Source organism: Gavia stellata, chromosome 10, assembly GCF_030936135.1.
Source record: "Gavia stellata isolate bGavSte3 chromosome 10, bGavSte3.hap2, whole genome shotgun sequence".
In the NCBI taxonomy this organism is placed as follows: Eukaryota; Metazoa; Chordata; class Aves; order Gaviiformes; family Gaviidae; genus Gavia; species Gavia stellata.
This window is the reverse complement of record NC_082603.1, coordinates 30738048-30759510: the sequence shown is the minus strand read 5'-3', so window position 1 is coordinate 30759510 and position 21463 is coordinate 30738048. Positions and strand designations below refer to the sequence as shown.

General features: G+C 53.5%; 1 protein-coding gene across 1 annotated transcript; it reads right to left on the bottom strand.

Moving 5' to 3' along the window:
* Nucleotides 1-777: 777 nt before the first annotated feature.
* Nucleotides 778-3849, bottom strand: TMEM61 (transmembrane protein 61). The gene is made up of 2 exons (XM_059822330.1): nucleotides 3479-3849; nucleotides 778-1063 (listed from the first exon to the last, which is right to left on the bottom strand). The coding sequence occupies exons 1-2, from the start codon at nucleotides 3826-3828 to the stop codon at nucleotides 778-780; spliced, it is 636 nt and encodes a 211-aa protein (XP_059678313.1). The 5' UTR covers nucleotides 3829-3849.
* Nucleotides 3850-21463: the final 17614 nt, after the last annotated feature.

Sequence of the window (21463 nt, the reverse complement as noted above, 5' to 3'; positions counted from 1 at the left end):
AAATAATATATTGTATTTGGCTGTGCCTCTGCAGCCACTCTGCAGCCCTGTAGGTCCACAGGGGGCTTAGGGCAGCCCATTATTTTGGTGGAATGGAGCAACCGGCGGCGACAGCCTGCGATGAAGTTGGCATTTCCTCTGGGCAAGGCTGCAAAGCCGTCTGTGGTGGGCAGGCAGGGGGGTGAGCCGCTCAGGGTGTCTTTTTATAGGATACTGCCTGAAATGCCAAGTGCACTTGGATGCCCCGAACGCACGCACGAGCCACTGAGCATCTCTAAACCAAATGAAGAAGTGAGGCGTGGGAGTCAGTATGCAGGGGAAGCAAGGTGGAAGGGATGGAGATACGGCTGGAAGGGGCATTGAAAAGGCAGAGGAGCGAACGGGGCGGCACGGAGCTGGGTTTTTTCCAGCCGAATTCCTTGTTCTTTGCTGCAGTTCTATTACATAGCTCTTGCTTTGAGTGGGCAGCCCCTGGTCTGATACGAGCTCCCCAGGGTCAGTCAGAGCAGGGAATGCAAAGCACCTGCGACCAACAGTGGTTTTATTAAAAATACGAAGGCTTTCAAACATGCCAGTTACCCCCGCCGCTCCGAACACATCGCCCGCACGACCCGCAATCCCAACAGCCCCAGACTGATCGCTCGGAAAGCCGGACGGACCCCGCCGCCTTCCCGCTCCTCGCCCACCCTCCTCTCACCCCGGCAATGGAAGGGGCTCGGTTTAAAGCCAAGGACTGGGCAGCCACCCACAGAGTCCCGGCCCGCCGCTGCTGCCAGCTCAGACACCCCGGATGCTGATGTTTTCGTAGCTGGGGGGAGGCGTTGCCTGCGGCTCCCCGGGGTGCTGGGTCTCCAGCCAGGAGGGGCTGGGGCGGAACAAGGCGCTGTCGGAGGAGCTGCGCCGGCGGCCACCCTGCCAGCTCTCGTCCTCCTCCAGGTAGCGGTACAGGGGCGGCGTGAGCTCCTCCTTCCTCCCCGGCGGCTGGACGTAGGCTGGGGCACCATGGGCAGGTCTGCAGGTCAGGGCTTCTTCGTAGGTGGGGATGGCGCTGGCATCCCAATTACTGCAAGAGAAGAAGAAGAAACCCAGCAGCACACTCCGTCAACCAGAGCATCCCAGCACCCAACAACTGGAGCACCCCAGCGCCTGTCAACTGGAGCATCCCAGTGCCGCATCAACCACAGCATCCCCGTGCCCCATCAACGGGAGCATCCCAGCACCCAACAACTGGAGCATGCTTGTGCTCTGTCAACCAGAGCATGCCAGCACCCATCAACCACAGCATCCCAGTGCCCCATCAACCAGAGCATCCCAGTGCCCTGTCAACTGGAGCATCCCAGCACCTCATCAACCCCATCGGCTGGAGCATCCCTAAGCATGGTGGACACATATGTGCTGGGGACAACACATCAGCAGGTTTTGAACGCCTGGGATCATTGGAAGACTGTGTCAGCTGCTTCCTGGCACCAGGAGGGTGGGGAGCCACGCAGGAGGAAGGGCACCATCCATCAGACCTTGCAACAAGGCAACGTCGCCCAGTTCCCACTGAGTTTATTAACCCCTCACCCAAGAAGAGGAAGGGCAGCCTGGCAAGGCAGCCTCGAAGAGCTGCCACCTCCGGTGTTACGAGCTACGACTGCAGGAGTGCCTGACCACAAAGCAGCAGAGGTGCTGCCTCTGGAGACATCTGCCCCCCGTTCCGCACCGCACTGCTTCCCGCAGGCAGAAGAGCATCCTTGTCATCTGCCTAACCCCAAAGTGACCCCCTGAAGCACAGAGGCTGCCGGCAGCCGAGTTTGCAGGGTGTCATGAGCAGCCGGGAGAGAGCCAGGCATCCCGGTTCAATGCAGTCGCACCCCACCCTCGTGCCCGACGGAGCCCTCCCTGCACCGGCCAAGTCCAGTGCCGCTTCCAGCAGTGCTTTGCTGAGCAAACACGGGTTGTGTACAGGGAAAACCTCCACCCAACGCACAGCCCCGCTCCGCACCCTACGGAACGGTGCAGCCCCAAAGGTGGGGAGGCTTTGAAAGCAACACACCGTCCGCTTGCTTTTGCAGAGGAAAACCCAGTGAGGCACGCTCAGGGAGGCTGCAGACATCGGAGGGGCCCAGCTGGTCCAAAGGGAAAGCTGCGATGCTCCACAGGGATGCCTCCATCCCAAACTCAGCAGCCCCTTGTCCTGGACCTAGCGCCCCAGGTATCCGTGCCGTTGCTGTTGCCAAACAGCCTCAGCTTGCAAAGGGATGCTGCCTTGGAAATACAGAGAGGGGAATTTCTCCCAGCACAGGTTGCTTTGCTGCGAGAATGCCAGCACAGATGGGGCTGGAGGAGCTGCCGCAGCACCCGCAGTGCCAGGGCACTGCCTGCCAGTCTGGCGTGGGAGCTGGGAGATCAGGGAAGGGGACATTCCCTGTGAGGGGCACAGCAAAGCCCTCCACGGGAGGAGAACCCCCCCCAAGACTACCCAGACCGGCTCACGATCTCACCCCCAGATATTCAGATGGGCACTGAAACCCCTAGAGAACCAGGAACGTGCCTCCTGCTCCAACTGAATTTTTATGGTTTTAACATTCTTAAGAGTTTCTTTTAGTGCTGCTTTTCCCCAGAGCCCGATTTATGCTGGAGCCAAGATCTTTGCTGTGACCCCATAAAACAGCACTGGGAAGAGCCGGCTGGCTCGGCTTCCACAGCAGTCCCTGGAAAAAAAACCCTTTTGATCAAAAAACTTTTAAATCAAGAAGTGGGACTAAATCTCAGGCTCACACAGGAAGAGTCTGGGGACCCAACGAGAAGCAGTACTATTTGGGGGGGGCGAGGGGTCTTCCCACACCCTAAAACGGGCTTCGTAGAGGGACTCTCCGCCTGCACTCCCATCTCAATGCCAATCTGAGGATTTTTTTTTCTATTTTTCTTTTAACTTTCTTTTTTAACCCTCTTCTTTTTTTCTTTTAACTCCCTTTCAACATAGACTTTGCTTCCCTTAAAGATGGCACAAACCCCATCATCCTTACAGAGCACTGCAGACCTGTGGCACCGGGGAAGGTTTCAACAGCCGGAGGTCTGGATGACCCCCACCCCCAAATCCAGACCTTATGCCAGAAAACCAATGTGGTCTTCTGCTCAGTGGCTCTGCTAAGGAGGTATCTGCCTCAGCCGGTGATGGCCCCACAGGGCAAGGAGAGCCATCTGCAGCTAAGCCGGCCGCGGGAGCAGCCAGCGTGGGCACGGAGGTGCCTGCAGGGACGGGAGGGTGCGGGGGCTCGGGCAGGGGTTGACACTAATAAGCAAGAGCTTCTGCTCAGGGAGCAGGAGGAGAGTACAGAACGGGGGCAGAGCAGCGGCCGGCAGCGTTACCGCTCATCTGAGCTCACCCGCGAGCAAGCCTGAGAGCAGGCTTAGGGACACGGCTGTGCCGGGACAGTCAAACCCACCCTCAACTCCTTCCCAGCCGAGTGCCGCGCGGGGACATGGTACCCACCTACAGTTCCACTTCTCCAGAGGCTCTGTGGTGAAGTACTGCAGGTCCCGGGGGAAATGGTACTGGTAGCGGCGGGAGACCACCCTGGCGTTGGCTTTCACGGACCAGAGGAGCCCGAAGAGGAGGAGGATGCCGCCGATGCCGCAGCAGAAGAAGCTGACGGAGCGGAGCAGGGCGCTGGAGGAGGAGCTGGGAACTGCCTCGGCTTCCCGGGGAGGCAGGAGGCGAGCCCCGCTGCCGGCCGGGGTGCCCACCTCCCCATCGCTCCACCAGGCAAAGCACAGCGTCCCCGTCACCAGCAGCACGGCCCCGGTGATGGTCATGCCGTAGCGGAAAGAGGCGGCTGCCATCCTTCACAAGGAGGTTTTAGGAGGGGAGAAGAGCGAGACAGGGCATGAGAGAGCCCACGTCCTGCAAGACAAGAAAGGGACCCGGTTTGAGAGGGTCAAGGTCACAGAAGACGACATACCAGAGGAGAAAACGACTGAGCTAGGACCTCTCTGGGGGTTGCACACTCTTCAGCTACTTATTATTGACCATCGGAAGGGACATTTCCACCATCTCAGATGGGAAGCCCTCGTGCAGAGCAAAGTCAGCCACCAGTTGGGACCCATAAATGTCCCAACAGCCTTGTAAAAACATCCTCGTTTTCAAGAACTGACCCAGCGCTCCCATGGAGGCAGAATGGAAACCCCAGCCAGGGGAGCTACGGAGGCGGCTCCAGGGACTTGCATAGCTCTTGGCTTTGGGTTTTATTCCAGACTTCCTCGGAGGAATGCCAGCTGGGTTGCTGATGAAAGCAAGGCTTATGGAAAAGGTTAGGGAGAGGGACATAAATTTAAGATGTCATCACTTCCGAATTATCAGGGCACATGTTTTCTCCTCTGAAATGGGAGGTAAATCAGTCCTGCGGTGACAGTAGGTCTCTGGCATCGCTGCTCGAAATCCTGCAGCCCAGGGGATTCGGGGCTGCACTGCCTCTTGCTTTCTCAGGGAAAGGGGCCAAGTACCATCTCTGAAAGTCACAGAGATGCTATTTCAGGGAAAAGTCAACCCTCAGATGCTGGCAACCCAGGGTACCTCATCTAGGGATGGCACCCAAGACGCCGAGCGAGCAGGGACCCCAAAGAGCTCTCCTGTGACTGATGGAGCGCACAATAGCTGCGCTCCTCACTGCGACCAAGCTCGGAGCAAGGATGGGAGCAGGAATCACTCCGTACCTCTGCTAAAAGTCAGAAATGTGCTGGATACAAGCTAAACCCTGGGAGAGGGTACGACCTACCGCTGAAGTAGGTGTTTCTGCTTTGCTGGTCAGGGGGGTTGAGGCAACAGACCACAGAGATCTACGAGGCTGTTGCTGACCCAGCAATGATGTCCCATTTGAGACACTCCAGAAGCCCGGAGGGGCTTCAGGTTTTTTTTAAGGTGGGGAAAATATCCTGATGCTGGAAAAGTCTGCTCAATCTTCATCCAAACGAGCTTTGGCACATCAAATCTTTCTCCCCTGGGTCAGCTCCAGCGCACACCTTCTCAGCTCCCTGGCACGATTGATCCCGCAGGTGTTATCACCACCTTCACCCTCCCTATCAGGGTGGTTTGGGGTTGGTTTGACAACCAAAGAGATGAGGCAGTGCCACATGTCCCTGCTGGGTGGCACTTCTCAGCTCAATGTCACACACTGAGAGCAACCGTCCTTCCCCAGCGCTGGGAAATTTGGGCAGGGGGAGCTGGTTTCTGATCGCTGGGACTCTCATTCCCCCTTGCTTTCTCCAGCAAACAACAAGCATCTGCTCTCTCGGCTTGGGGATCCCCAGTCCCCAAGAACCGTGGAGGCAGAGAGGTCCCATCACATCCCCTCTGGCCTTGCTCACTGCCAGCAAGAAGATGCAGGTTCAGCTCCCACTTCTTAATGGACAAAAAGCTTTGGACCATGTGGGAATTAAGCACCGGCACTCCCTTACAGATTCAGTCTTGGGTGACTCCTCTGTAAGGGCTTCTCGTGGTGGCAGTGCCAGTGGAGAGCGGGCGCATTGGGACTCTCCAGGACGGAGATGGGGCTCAAGCACAGAGGTGGATGGAGAGCTGGGTGACCCACGCTCAGGCCCCCCCTCTGCCTTCATCACTTTGCCTGTATGTCATTAAAATGAAGATAATCTGGTGGCTTTGGTCTCCATTCCTCCAGGCAGGGCTCTCCTCCTACAGCGGGGACTCAGACTGTACCCTCAGATCTGGCAAGCCAGAGCTAAGGAGGGAGCAGAAGTCCAGCACGGACTCGGTGTGATCAACGGTGGGTGGAATTACATTATTTCAAGCCATTATTTATCAGATGGGCCCACTAAATGAAAAGCCAAATTACTTCTTAGTGAAAGAAACACCATCAGATCTAATCTACGCTTAATAAAGAAAGCCGATGAGAAGTGGGATTTAGGAAACCTGCAGGAAGGCTGCAGGACTGAGAGCCCCAACAACACGATCCGGCTCTCGTCCAGTGGTCACGAGCCCGAATCGCCACCCAGGCTGGCAGTGGCTGGTGGTCCCCATTAGCTGGGAAGGAGGTGGTGTTTCTGGGCTGAGAGGAGGCAGAGCTTCCCCCCACAACGAGAGGACATGTTTAGGTGTCCCCCCCAAATGGCAGGGCCTTGGCTGAGCTGAGATGAAGAAGGGACTGGTAGAGACTGGTAGAGATGGTAGTAGATGCTATTAGGGATCAGCATCCTCCAACTCACCACCGAACACGAGCAGGACACAGCAGACAAGCTGGGCTCATGCTGCCTTCCAGCAGTAAATGCTCAGGAGAGCGCAAGGGCCCTACTGACCCGTGAATACAGCTCCTTTTGGGCACATCGCATTTACCTGGAAAATTTTCAGCCAGTATTATTTGAAAAAAAAAAACCTACAACCCAAAAAACTGTACAGCAAAGCTCTCGATCCAACTGCATGGAAATGACAGGTTGCTCGGCACCGAAAGCCTGGACTGAAACGGCACCAAGAGTTGAAATATTCAGCTCCCGCAGTCAACACTCTCCTCATTTTGGGGTCAGCCTGGTGAGTTTTGGGAGATGCTTCGACTCCCCTGGTGAGGTTTGGGAGATGCTGCAATTCCCCTGCCCGGGCACGGGGAATTTTGCAGCCCTCGGCGCTGCGCACATCTGGGAGCGCTGGCAGCGAGGGGGAGGCAGACGTGGAGGGAAGGCGGAGAGCCTCTGGGAGGTGACGGATTGACAGCTCGAGAGAATAAACTCTTCTCTCTTGACAAAACCAGCGCAGCGCGGGGAGCAACGCTAAAAGCTCCTCCAACCCGGCACGTGCTCCTGCAGCGCGTGTGCGGGGGTGGCTCCTCCGCGCTGGGTGACATTGCCATCGCACCGTCCCCTTCCCAAACCCCGTCTCGGGCTGACACGGCTCTCCTGAGCCTCTTTAAAAGACCCATGATGTTTTTCTCAGCGCACCAACCGCTGGAAGAAGAGGCCGAAGGAGCAGGGGCGGGAGGGGAGGTGTGAGGCCAGGGCAGGACCCGAGTCCCTGCTCCCCGAGCCTGCTCCCGGCTCCGCTCCTGGGGCACTCGGCAGCCCACACATCAGGTCTCCCGCTGAGCATTTCCAGTGCAGGCTTCCTCCGAAGCCTTCCTTCCTCCGAAACCACAGCAATTGCTGCCTCCCAAACACCCGTTTCCACCCGGCGAGCCACCCTGACATTTTGTCCTGCCCCGTCTCCTCCTTTGACCTGCTCTGAAATAGTCTTTCTGCACATTGCATGGACAAACAGATATGAATGTTAATAGTTTACATAGTTCCAGTAAGATGCTGAGAATAGCATCCCCCATATAAAGTTATGCAGATGGTGATTCATAGGGTCTACTAAGCATTACTCAGAAAAACACTCTTTTCCAGCAACAGAAGAAACAAAAAGAGTTTTGAATCTCTCCCACCGCCATCAAGCAGAAATCCACCTCCACACCCCGTCCCTCCACATCGCTTACAGCCTGTCCTTCCACCGTGCGGGCTGGAGACCTTTAACCACGCGCAGATGTGCCAAGAGGAATGCCGGGGAGAGACGTGCCAAAGTGCGAGCATGTCATTAGGGAGATTCCTTCCTGCCTTTATTGGAATTTGCTATTATTATTATTATTATTATTATTATTATTATTATTATTATTATTATTATTATTATTATTATTATTATTATTATTCAGGGCTTTGGTACCCATCCAAACCACAGCAATGATGAAGGTTTGGAAAGAGCATCCGAGAAGCTCCGGCGTTGTCAGCCTCCCAAACGCAGGTCCAGGCGGAGGGGAGCCCTCGGGGAGCGAAGCACATGGATCCATCCCCCCAGCCCCGGTGCCCCCAGCAAGGCCAGCCGCCGCTTCGGCCGCCCCGACGGCGGCGATGCCCGAACCCGACGTCCCCTCTAAAGGAGTGGCTGTCACCCGGCGGCACCCCCGGGGGACCCCCCTCCCCGCCGCCGCCGGTGCCGCCGCCGCCTCTCCCTCGGGCAAAGCGACAAGCCGGGTCCCCCCCCGCCCCGGACCCGCCGCCGTACTCACCCGCCGCCGCCAGCCCCGCTCCGGCCGAGCGGCGGCTCCCGCGGAGCATGGCCCGCGGGGCGGGCGGGGCCGCGGCCGGGCGGGGCCGGGGGCGGGCGGCGGCGGCGGCGGGGCGGGCAGGGCGCGCCGCTGCCGGGCGCCCACCGCTCCCCTCCCGGCCCGTCGGGGCGGCGGCCCCGGTCGCTCCTCGGAGCGCCGCTCCCGGCCCGGCCCGGCCCGTCGGGGCGCGGCGGTCCCGTGCCGCCCGGCCCGCGGCCCCGGCCCCGGTCCCGGGGAAAGAAGAAGAGATAAAGAAAAAGGCAACGGGAACTCCCCCCGCGGGCACCGTGCTGCTGTACTCTCCTTGTTAAGGAGGCGACGTGCTGGGGGGGAATCTCACGGTCCGCGAGTGCCGGGGAGGGAAGGTCGGTGAGGGTGGAAGTGCCCCGGGGGGGTTGGTTCGAGCGGTGGTGGCCCGGACCGTGCTCCTCAGGGACCAGGGACCGAGCACGGTCACCCCCGGGGCACAGGAGTCGGGGAACAGATGTATCGGGGACCTGGAGAGCTGCGGGCCTGGAGAGAGCCCATGAGAGGTACCCTGTGGACATCACTACCCTGTGGCCGGGACACCTCTACCCCCTGGACATCGCTACCCCATGGGTGGGACACCTCTACCCCGTGGGCATCGCTACCCCATGGGTGGGACACCTCTACCCCGTGGACATCGCTACCCCATGGGTGGGACACCTCTACCCTGTGGACACCACTACCCTGTGGTTGGGACACCTCTACCCTGTGGACATCGCTACCCCATGGGTGAGACACCTCTACCCCGTGGACATCGCTACCCCATGGGTGGGACACCTCTACCCCCTGGACATCGCTACCCCATGGGTGGGACACCTCTACCCCGTGGACATCGCTACCCCATGGGTGGGACACCTCTACCCCGTGGGCATCGCTACCCCATGGGTGGGACACCTCTACCCCGTGGACATCACTACCCCATGGGTGGGACACCTCTACCCTGTGGACACCACTACCCTGTGGTTGGGACACCTCTACCCTGTGGACATCGCTACCCCATGGGTGGGACACGTCTACCCCGTGGACATCGCTACCCCATGGGTGGGACACCTCTACCCCGTGGACATCGCTACCCCATGGGTGGGACACCTCTACCCCGTGGACATCGCTACCCCATGGGTGGGACACCTCTACCCCGTGGACATCGCTACCCTGTGGTTGGGACACCTCTACCCCGTGGACATCACTACCCCATGGGTGGGACACCAGCACCCCACGGATGGGACACTGCTGTCGTATGGGTGAGACACCCATGCTGCAGCATGGAGGGGATCCCTGCCACAAGCTTGCTTTGTGACCACTTCTCCTCACCTCTCTGTCAAATACCAATATTGCCCCTTTTTCCCCATTCCAGATGGATCTTTTTGCCCTGCAGCACCCCTGAGGACACCTGGATATTACACAAGCTGAGGTGCTCCGGTCCGAGGTTCAGGATGGTCCGTATGACTGGCACCTGGATTCAGGCACACCTCCTCATCACGCAGGTGGAGGTAGATTTTATGAACAGCTGTCGTGCCGTGCTGGGCTATTGCTCTGCGCTCTCAGATCCATTGCGTTGCTCTTGAGTTACAGCTGAGCATCACTGACAGACGGAGCCATTCCTATGGATACATCCGTGCTGTAGCTGAACCCTGGGCTGCTGTTCTGCGCTGCTTGCAGCTCCTCACCTTGCTGGTTCAAAACCAGTTCAGGGTTTATCTGCACAGGCTGCAGGGACTGATGCAAAGCCTCGTCTTGTAATTCGTATCTGCTTCATATACGCTTGGTAGCCACTCAGCCTAGCTGAAAATGTGTGGGTGTGCAGCCCCTTTTACCTGCAGACTCTGTGGAGTTTTACAAATGGTAAACTGAGGCACAAGGAGGGCTGGTTCACAAGGGCTGGTATGCAGCAAGGTCCTCAAACCCCAGGGTGCAATCCCTGACAACAAATTCCAGGCGTCCTCCAAACACTGTGAGCCTCACTCCTTGGCAGGACAGAGCTGGGCCCCAGGGATCCCAGGGGTGAACATCTGGATTCCTCTGTCGCAGATAACGCCGGTGCTGAGCACTCATATTACCAGTGCTTGCCATTCATGAGTGACGTGGGCGCTGTGAATCACCAGTTCCCCTATTAAGGGACAATGAGACATCTTCTTCTGCTCATTACCTGCTCAGATATTATATTTAACTAAAATTAGATTATCAAATGGCTTCTGAAACACTTCAAGGCGGCGTTAGCGCATGGCTCTGTGCTCTCCCTAGCACAGGGCTGCAGAGAGTGAGGCGGCTCTGTGCCAACGCGTTGCTCCAGCCCTTTGGTCCTCCAGCCCCATAACCAGCTGGGATCTTCCGTCTTCCCCAGAGAGCTGGCCTACAGGCAGCCACAAACCCACGACAAACGTTTTGCAACAGGGCAGAAGCTGTAAGTGCTGAGTGTGCCCATCACAGAAGAGCGTCAGCACCTCTGCCTGCTTAGCAGCACCTTGGCCAAACTGCATTTTCCCTCTCGGAGAACTTTCCTGCTGGTGGACAAGGTGCTGCAACACATCACGGGGCACAAGAAAAGGGCTTCTCCAGAACAGACAGAGCATCTGTGCAAAATATGTAAAACATCCCATGCAGGGTGAAACTGCGGTGGAGAAAACAAGAAGATATAAAAGACAGTTACAGCCCCTGCAAGAACAGGAACAAAGGAGGAACGGAGAAAGCGAGATTGTTCCAGTAATTGCCTCCCCCAGGTAAGGGTGCTGTGCCTGATCAACGCTGCTGGCACGGAAAAGTGCTGCTTTTTGATTCACCGTTCACCACATTCTGCTGCTGCAGCAAATCACATGTAAAACAGTGTATTTCACTGTATAATCAGGCTAAATAAGTTAGCTTTTTCAATACCTCTGTGTGTGCCTGTGTGCATACGCAGGCACTTTCTGCCCCATCGTGACAAGGTGGTTAATACCAGAGCACCAAGTCAGGAGTAAATTAGGGTGCACCAGGGCACCAAGCCCGGAGAAGAGGAGCCCAGACTCCCTGCCAGGGCCCTCATACCAGGGATGGGAGTGTCAACACCCTGGGCCAGGTCACAGGTCTCCATCGGTAATTCCGCACCCGAGCCACTCTCCCCGTGCCCAGCTGCCCCCGGCAAGCACCGGGTGCTGCCACCCATGACAGAGCCACTAAAGAGATGCTGATGAGGCTTTAGGGGATGCGTCTCTGCAGGCACAAGGTGCCCACGTTGTCTAGATCCATAGAGAAGCCATTCCCAAGGGGCTGGCACACCTCGTGTTCACCCTTAGCACAGGCCACTGGGCACAGCAGAGGTGGGTGCAGCCTGCCAAGCTGGTAAGGGGCTGCAGCACGCAGCCATGAGGATGCACCGGGCACACATAGAGCAAGGGAGAAACCTCCTGCTGTTTATCTTTGCCTTAATTTGCATCTCCTTAAAATGCCTAATTAGTTGCACTAGTTGATATACTGGCTCAGGCACTCCTACCTGATCCAGTCAGTAAATCCAGGCATTGAAAATATTTGTCCTACCTCTTCAAATGATGCAATTTTCACTAGTGTCCTTAGGCTTATTTTGGGTTGAACCCGCAGCTGGCCATTTCGTGGTTCTGCTACATAGGCAGCCGAAGGGTTTGGAACTACCCATTCTTGCTCTCCAGCAGGAAAAGCCTAGCATTCGGATGTGAAAGGCGATCATTCCCGTAACCACAGAGTGGTGTGTTTGTTGTAGCCAGGTTCACCAAGAAGTACTCTTTCTGTGGACAGCTGGTTTTTTGCCCTGAGACTTTATTGACTGCAATAGCCAATTTTGTACATAATATATCTTATTATTTAGTTCCAATGGCTTTTGTTGGATTTGAATTACAACAGAAGAGCAAGAGGTGTACACACTACATTCAGCTCCATTCCTTGTTTAATATCCGTTTCTGAAGTGGTTTCTGCACTAGCTATGTCCATCACCTAGCAAGCCTCTGGACCCAAAACCTCCGAGTGTTTTAAAGCTTAGAAGTGCGCTAACCTGACCTTAACAGTGTCCTAACCAGCAGTTTGTAAAGCTGCACCACACTGAGGAACGTGGCTGTGTTGGGAAGTCCTGGAAAGGGAGAAGTACTGATACCCTCATCCACAAAGAGCTTTATGGATGAGCAATAATCTCACGTTCCTTCTGCTCTTCATTTGGGACTTGTGTTAGTGCAGGAGCACCAGGCTGACGCGCTACGTCCCGTTGAGGCTGTTGTGTAGATAAACGGGCATGACAAAGCTGTGGGTTTCCCGCAAAAGAAATTTCTGTGTTGCAAATGGAGACAATGAGATCTTCCTAGGAGCTTTCCGCCAAAATCTGCAAAGGACTTGCAGTTCGCCTAAAAAGGGGTGGGGGAAGGAAAGAGTTAAATCCTGATGCTTCTGCTCAATCTTTTTAGTCAGGCAAAACTTTTCTTGAGCTCCTGGAGATTTTTGCCTTAGGGAGGCCCCACGTGCTCTGCACCTTTCAGGTCTGAGCTGCTTTCTCTGGGAAGAGGCACAACTGTTGTGCTAATGCGTGCGTAACCCACCACCCAGCGCGTTTTACACGCTGCAGATGTTGCGGCTCTGCTAGAGCATGAGCTGCTATTTGGCTCATGGTGAAGAAACATCGATTTTCATCCTTGTAGGTTCCTCAGTCAAGCCTGATGCCGGTCGTGAGTGCAGCACTCACAGCTATCACACCTGAGCAGAGAGAGCTAGCCACAACCTGCACGGGCTGCTGAAACACGGCAGCAGTTAGCTTTACTCCACACATTGAATATCTGAGGATGGAGCTCCAGTGTATCCTTGATTCCATACCTGATGGTCAAAAAAGTAGCAAGCACTTATAATCAAAGACAAAACTGGCTAAATTTGCTTTCCAGTGAACTCAGCATTACATGCGGGATGAACTCCAGCTCCCCTGACATCCCCGAGACCCCGTGCAGTCTTCATGTCTCCACTGCACTCAGCTATTACAGTGGTCTCCAGGGAGTAGGTAAGGGGCTTTTTTTCTTGTTTTCAGCACAGACATGCAAGAGAGAAGCTTAAAAGTAGCATTAATGATGATTTTTAGAAAAAGGATAGAGCAGACATCTAGCTCTTCTTGTTGCCACCATGTGTGGAGCCACAAGGAAGCCCTCGGTATCCAACACAGACCCATACCAGATGCTCCACAGCTGGTTTCCTTTCCCAGTGCCCCCTGCATTATCTCACCTCCTGACCTGGCGTTGAGCTGCCCACAAGGACGTTGCTTACATCGGTGCTGGGAAGTTGCTGAGGGATATTATGCTGCCAGCAAACCTTGCAAAACTTTTGTTGCAGGCATGACAGCCTGAGGAGATACGCAAGGTGTGGCTGAAAGGAGAGGGAGCACCTTTTATTAGTCCGAGGGATATATAGCTGGGAAAAAACTCAAACTCGCTTTCAGGCACAAAAGCCCTTCTGCAGGTCAGAGCATCTGGGACAGCGTCTGGTGTCTGAGGGTTATAGGTGGTGGGAAAGGTGCCGTGTTACTTACACCGGCTTAGGTGGTAGGTGTTGTTTAGCTTGGTTCTCTTTTCTTCATGCTGCACGGTCTCCGTTTCAAACAGTAAATGTCACTCTCTTCCTTCCAGCAGCAGTGATGTTGCTCTGGCTGTACTGCTGTGCCCAAAAGCTGGTCCACTTTCTTCAAAGCTTGTCTGCAATGTCATCTGTTGACCTAGTAAAAGCTGTTATTTCTGCCTCCACACCTTGCCTCGCTTTTAACCTGGAACATTTACATCTTCTTACCCGAGTTTCTAGGTAACTGGAGACAATTTCGAAATCCTGCAAAAATGACAGGAGGTGAGTCTGGGAAATAAAGGGCTACAACTTCTCCGCAATGGCATTAGAAGTGTCAGAGCCAGGCTGACTGCGAATATCAACACTCCTCTCCAGTGAAGCCAAGGGCAGTGCCGCAGCTCCCTCAACAGTGAATTTGGCTCTCACTCTGGTTAGCGCTGTAGTTTAGGGCCCCAGTCCAAACACATTCTCCCAATTTACTCCTGGAAGAAACAGCAGTAGTGGAAGCTTTCTGCTATGGAGGTGTAGGAACAGGTTGCTCCTATTTCAATCCAATTTCCTATCTTTTCCCTTGACGTGTCAGAGAAAAACAGACCCTATACCGGCCTGGGAGAAAGAGAAGGACATGAAGGAGATGTTTTTGAAGATGCATGTGAAGAAACAGATGGAAGACATAGCCTAAATTACTTACCTTCAGACTGAAAAAAAAGGTCTCCATCTCCCATATCCAGATGACTTACCATCAGCATCTCAGACTGTGGTGGGACCTTGGAGAAAGCACCCGTAAGAAGTAACATCCCTGAGACAGAGATCTGCCATCCCTGATGGAGAACACAGGCTTCCCTGCTCGACCTCCCTGTCAAGTCATCCTGGACCCAGAGAGTTAATCTTTCTCCCCAAAATGCATCCTGTCCTTTCCTTAGCTAGGAGCTAGTCTGGCTACTCATTTTATTTGAAAGAGTGTAGTTTCACTTCCCTGGAGGTGTAAATACTCCTGTGCCAGAAAACTGTCAACTCTTGTTGGCGTGTAACTCCTTGCCTCGCAGAAGGATGAAACTCTCCTCCCTCCGTGATTCACTGTGCCACTTCCAGCAGGAGGGAGAGCTCATCCCAGCCCTATAATCTGCATTAATCTGGATGAGAACGGACGCCTCAGTGCAATAGAAGTTCAGAGCTTATTACAGGCTTTTGGCTGATACTAGAGATAATGGTAATTAACCGCTCTGGGATGACAACGGTTTATTGCTGGCTGATCTCCCGATGCTTTTCTTAAGCATTTCGTAAAAAAAATGGGCCCCACTGAGGATGGAGAGGGCAGAAGGAGACAGAAAGCAGTTGTGTGAGTCTCCAGCTCAGCACGCAAGGCTTGAGAAGCGTGCCTAGGTTTTAACGTGAGCTGGAGACAGGATCTGTGCCTTTACCCATTCTCAGATCTATTTTGGGAGTCACAGGATTTCTGGGGGGGGGTATGGGAAGGCCACTGCTCCCCAGCGGCACAGTTTTGCAGCCATCACATTTCTGCGCCTGCTAGAGGTACGAAAAAATTGGTTTTTGATTGTGTCAGGAGGTACTGGAATTGCTGTCTCGTTTTACTAGGTATTGCTATAATCAAGTCTGCCAAACTGAATTTTACAGGAATATCTTGTATTAAAGGAGACTGAGCAACCACACCCTTGTCCCCTTCCCATGCAGACACCTTTGCCAATCGCTTATTTGCAGGGGTGAGGACCAGTCTATTTATTCAGGCCTCAGTCCGAAATTGTCCTGTACCTCCATGAGATGATGTCTCCAAGAGATGAGATCTTGTCGCTCTCGATAGAAAGGGGCAGGAATGTCTTCTCAAAGCCTCCAGCTTCCTTCTGCTCAGCTCCATACACGTGGGAGTCGCTTCCCAACATGGATTGCCACCAAGGCACATCTGCCATCAAAAGGAGGTGAGCAACTCGGAGGGAAGTAAAACGGCTTAACAGATACCAGCAATCAGCTTTTGACCTGATTTTATACTGAGTTTTCTAGTGAAAAAGGGGCATTTGTAGTCTATCAGCACAGCAGTGAACCATATTAAATACGCCTCCATTTATCTTTAATAAGACTAATACGGTTCCTTATTATTGGAACAATGGTATATTTTTGTAACACTTAATTATTAACTTATCTGGCTGTGATTATTTCGCTTATGAGAAGGATATGCTAGGTGACTATAATAGTGCTACAACTCTTATATAACCAACATTTTTAACTGTTTTTTTCAGCCGCTCTTTTCCTCTTTTGCTTTGCTTACAGCTTTTCTATTTTTCTTTGGCATAGGTAAGTAAACCCAAAAGACTAGATCCTTCAGTTACACTGATGTTTTTGGAGCATGGCCTGGAGTTTTATCAGTTTACATCATCTGGGAGTGGGCCCATTAAATTTTTAAAATGTTGAAATAAATGAAAGCAGACAGGTGACGGAGTGACAGCACCAGACGGAGAGAATGGCGACGGCCAAGGCAGCGAAAGTCTTAGCTTTATTTGGAGGAAAAGGGCCCGCAAGTACATCTGGTACCAGGAGGCTAAACACACATGCAGATTTGCTGGGAGCTGAAAACGGGAGAAAAATGTGGCCTGTATGGAAAAATAACTCCCAGTGTTTTCCTCCGGTGACATTGGCAAGCCTTCACCGTCACACTAGCCCCGAATGCTTTTTGCACGTTCCCACAGCATTTGCCACTCCAGGCAAGCGGAGGCCAGAGGCAAGAGATGGGAGAAGAAGGTATCCTGGAGAAGTTCATCACCAGCCGTGGTTCACAACCGCCTTCACGACAAAGTTCACCCTGGGCATCTTGGAGGCCACTAGCACGCATGTCCATTATATGGAGCGATATATCTATATCACGAGTCTGAAATAACACGTCTAGTGCTCAGGGTGGGCCTTTCAGTGACTGCAGCTCCTTTCTGATGCCCAGCACAGTTGGTGTCTCCAGGATCTCACTGATGGAAGGAGACAGGACCACCACCACTTCTCTGACTGCTGCCCCACCTCACTCTCGGACAGCCTCAGGCCCAGAGGGGCCACGAAGCCAACTGATGGTTGCCCATGAGCTCACTCTCCTCCACTGCTCACCCACGAGGAGCGTGGCCTCCCTCAGTTTGTAGTTTCAGTGCTGGAACCACAGGTCCTTCCGCAACCAGCTCACGGTGCAGGCTAGATTGCCACAGCCATTTCATTTTTGCTGCTGAGGACACTGGCCCCAGTGACAATGACGGGAGGGCTGAATTCCTTTCCCAGCCCGGCTCTCTGTTTTGACAAGTGATTCTTTTTATAAACCCCAGACAGCGTGTCTTTTCACAGGCAGTTGTAAAGCTGGATTTAATACACGTCACAGAGAAGACATGAAAGCTCTCGCACGTTCTATGGCGCGGGTTTTTTTCGGCAGCCCTGCGAACGTGCTGACCGGCAGCTGACCTTGCCTCCTGACGCAGCGCACAGCCACCAAAGGATGGGCCCCATTCTGCCATCGTTAATATTCCAGATTTCACTTCACACCCTACACCCGCTTCCTCCCAAGACAACAACTGGGGTTCCACCAGCCATCTACAAAAACTCATTGCTGGAAGAGTGGGGCCACACAACACAGCCAGTATGCAAGCACGTAGTAGGGTACAGCCCAGGCATCCTTGATTCCTTGTCCTGCCTCGCAGCACCTGAGTTATTCCTTCTCTTGGTGAAGTCCTTCCCAGCGCAAACAGGGTGAGTGCAGCCTTGAGAGGACAAGGGGAAGGCAAGGAAGAAAGAGCAAAGTCACCCCGAGGACTAGGTGTGCTGGGCAAGCTCAGCTACCGCCACCTGGAGACCCCTCCCCATCACAGATGTTAAACAAGTCCTTCCACATTAGATTAGGTCCCCCTACACCTAAAATAGCCTAATCATCCTGAAGATCCTCGTCTAAGCCTTCAGATGGTGTTTCACTTTCCCTGAGAGCTACCTGGCAGTTTCTAAAGTAACTATAATCCCATTGTCCCTTTTTGATTGATTTTCCAACAGCCACCCCAGCTACAGCTGTTGTACTAAACCCTCTGCCCTCCTCCTCCTCAAGTCGTCACGCATCTCTACTCCCTCACATTAAATATTTGTGAGAGCTGAGAAGCGGATCCTGGATAGTGGATATTCTGGTGATAAAGACCTTTCAAAAATCATCTGGAAGCCAGGCAATTGAGCAACATAAGATAAACCACATTCTTCCCATACACCCTCTAAAGAGAAGGTTTTCTAAGGTACAGCATGCAGGTTTGATGAATCAAACATCACTAGAAATGTCTCTGCTGCCTTTTGAAATCTCCTGGGCCTCACAAACGGGCATCCAGGTGGAGAAAGGTCACACGGAGCCACTCCAGTTCCTAAGTCCCTGCTCTTCAGACAGGTAGGACTGTCACACCAGCTATTTTCCATTCAGGTTTACACTATCAAAAGGATTTAGCAGTCTTTGGCCACCCTTCCTCACGTTCCTTGGAAATTTACCCCAATCCCAGCACGTGGCTGTCAGGTGTTAGCTGGGGTGCGTGCTTCTCCTGCTCGATACAGCCCTGCTCCCCCTGAGAAAGGCACAGAGCATTCCCCAGACCAGGCTGGCTTTAAATCTCACTGTGCCACAAAGCGACTTTTTTTTCAGGGATAATACATAAGGATGTGTCATCCCTCTGGAATACTCTGGCAGTTGTTCTGATATCATAACAGCTGATGATATTCCCCTGTATTTTTTTCCTTAAAGCCCTCAAGCTGAAACTTGACATTTGCCTTCAATTACTGGATGTACGAAAGCTCTCAAGATTTGTTCGGCCCATACCCGGAACAACATGTGTCAACCTGCCAGTGTCACACAGAAAGCCCCACTCCGACCTGCGTCCCCCAACGGGCTTTTCCTTCAGGGCGACCGAATATACTTTGGTTTTCTCAGTAGAGGGAGCTTCTCACACAGCAGTTTGAACACCACATCCCTCGAACCCTCTGAAACCACCTCGCATTTCTGACAGTACCAGCTCTTTGCCAAGCAAACGTGCAGGAAAGCTGAAGGTAGGTGATTAGGGAAATGTACCCCTAACCCCTGGTAACCCTGGGCTGCTTTGTCTATTGAATTAAGAAGGCTTGCAGCCTTCCCAAAATTCTTGATTAGTTTTCATAACTATTACTATTAAAATGCCCGTCCTTTCGACATCCTGGTACCACTCAACAGCAGCTCTGTGGCAGTCAGTACCAGGGCTATGAGAGCTTGCGTGAAAAAAAGGGCTTTCTAATGCTTTTCAATGCCTTTCTTTGGTTCCGCTTGATACTTTTCTTAGGGAGACAGAATTCTTCAGCCTATTTTTGTCTGCAGCTCGAATGCTCTGTACATTCTTATCCATGTCCCTTTTAGCTGTCTCCTTAGACAAACAGCTGCATCTTTTCATTCTTTCTTCGCCCAAAAGCCTTTGCATAGTTACTACTAAATCCTGCTTGGTAATGAACGGAGTCCTGCACAGTATCGGCAGGGCGATCTGTGATGAGCTCTCACTGCGGAGATGGGTAGCTCCAGCACGGTCAGTGAGAGGCCCCTGCTCTTCTCCCTGCACCCACTTACACAAGCCTCCATGGGGTGAACTCCACTAGAGACCTGATCCAGGCAGAAAAAAAATTGATCAAAAAACCAGTCCAATTCTTCAGGCAGATCAGTTCCCCAACCTGTTTTACTGAGTGACAGCAGAAGCATTTGTACTGCACAGCGTGCCCAGAACAGCATGAGTGGGCGGATGGGATGGCAGGAGCGGGAGGGAGGAGAGGAAGGGAAGAGGACTGCTTTTTTAAGAAGCACTAACAGCTTAAACACACTTAAAATTATAATTTAATTGAAGAGACCAGGGATTTTAGTCTTACTGAACATACCAAGGGAATCTTAGCTTTTCAAACCCGATTTACAGATGATGTTTTCCTAAGCCTACGTAGATTGTTGGATGATGTTTTGCTCACACCTAAAATAACTAAGATTAAAAAACATCAGCTTTAAAAACACCTCTCTCCCCTTCCCTCATCCCCTTCTGATTCCTGTATTTTCTGTGCTTGGCATCGCTAGGTACACAGGCAATTTCACCATAATCTTAATGGTGATTCACTCCTCTGTTTTAAAGCAGAGTTTCACATTGCAATCTTTGAGCTCACCTACTCCCTTCTTGCTGCTTACAAAAACAAGAGCAGAACACGGAAAACATAAACACTTTTAATGGGTCTTCATAAAAACAATTCCAAAACAGTTTTTACACTGAAGGTATAAATATCCCCTTATGAATAAATGATGCTGTTATCCAATAAGCCCTGCACTTGATCACACGCAGATCAAGAATAATTATTCAGCTCCTTCGGAGAGGTTAAAATAACCTCTCTTAAGGCACGAGAAACTTCTTTTCCATGCATAATTCCAGTCAGCAGACAAATTGGTAAACAAAAGCAGATAACATCAACTTGGATGTAAGAAGGAAAAGAGCTAGTGGGCAGACTAGGCACAAGTGCAACAAATATAATTTGGCCGTGAATAAATTTAGGCCAGAAATCAGGAGATCGTTTTCAAATATCAGAGCAGGGAAGTTTCAGACCAGTCTTTCGATAGAAGCAGCAGGACAAAAAATGAACTGGGTTCAAAACAAAGCCTGTGAATTGTCTAAAGGAGACTACAAGGTGTGGCTGCCTACTATAGCTGAGCTTTGAACCTTGATGCAGCGATCCCTCCCAGTCCGCTGCTCCTGAGTATCTCCTGTGGCAGCTAAAGGCAAAGGTGACCATTTGTCCCCCTGACAAAGAGGCACCATCTGACACGTTAGTGTGCTATGTCACTGTGGCAGCGTCCTCATGAAACACCTTGACACCATGTTCCTCTCTGAGGTGCTCGGCAGGGTCTCTGTGCCACTCCGGGGTCCCTGACAGCACTGCGCTGCATCAGCATCTCCTGGGCAGCCACTGCCTGTGGGGCACCTCTGCCACTGTCCTCTCGAACACCACACCTCTTGAGGGACATCACAGATTTTTATCTTTAAAAAGTGCCTTATCTTCCTCGCAGACTTTATATACCTTCTCTCCCACTGTTCCATCGTGGAGAATGAGAGGAGAGGAATTTGCTGCCATGGTTTCAGAGAGCAAGCTGTGTTTTGTGGGGGGGTATCTCCTTCTTCCTTCCTTTTTGAAAGCGGACTGCATGGCACTTTTGAGTTTCTGTGGGAGACACGTGCGCTGCCAGGTTCACTGGAACCGAAAACAACATCATGAGCGTGCCCAAGAGGGTGTGCAGAGGTGTTTTGCTCCCGCCCCCCAAATCCAAAGGCACCAGGGTGAGCCCCTTGCCTGAGGGACACTGGCCACCACAGGACCCCCACCACAGAGCTGCCAAAGGCCTGTCCCCAGCCCCATACCCTCCTCAGCCCTGACTGGGGGGGGGCCCTCTGCCCCAGGCCCTGTCCCGTGCCCCACAGCCCCCTTCAGCTCCTGCCTCAGGCCCTGTCCCCCGCCTCATGACCCGTCCCCAGCCCTGGCCGGGGGTCTGACCCTGCCTCGGGCCCCGTCCCAGCCCCGGCCAGGGGTCTGACCCTGCCCCAGGCCCCCTACCAGCCCTGGCCAGGGCTCTCCCCGGCCCACCGCTGCCCCACGGCGAGGGACACCCCACGGCGGGGGCCGGCGGCCGCCGCGATGAGGGGAGAGCGGGGCGCGCCGCGCGCAGCCAATCGGCGGCCTCAGCGCCTGGTCCGATCTCCCCGGAGCGCCCTCATTGGCCGCTCCCCTCCCCTCGCCTCTCGGCGGAGGCCGGCGACGACCAATGGGGCGCGGGCGCGCGGGGGGAGGGGCGGGGC

Excerpts from the sequence above, each read along its gene's own strand:
- TMEM61 (XM_059822330.1), bottom strand. The coding sequence starts at position 3,828 with ATGGCAGCCGCCTCTTTCCGCTACGGCATGACCATCACCGGGGCCGTG. Across the intron at positions 1,064-3,478 it reads CTGGAGAAGTGGAACTGTAG|TAATTGGGATGCCAGCGCCA; the intron begins GTGGGTACCATG and ends CTTCTCTTGCAG.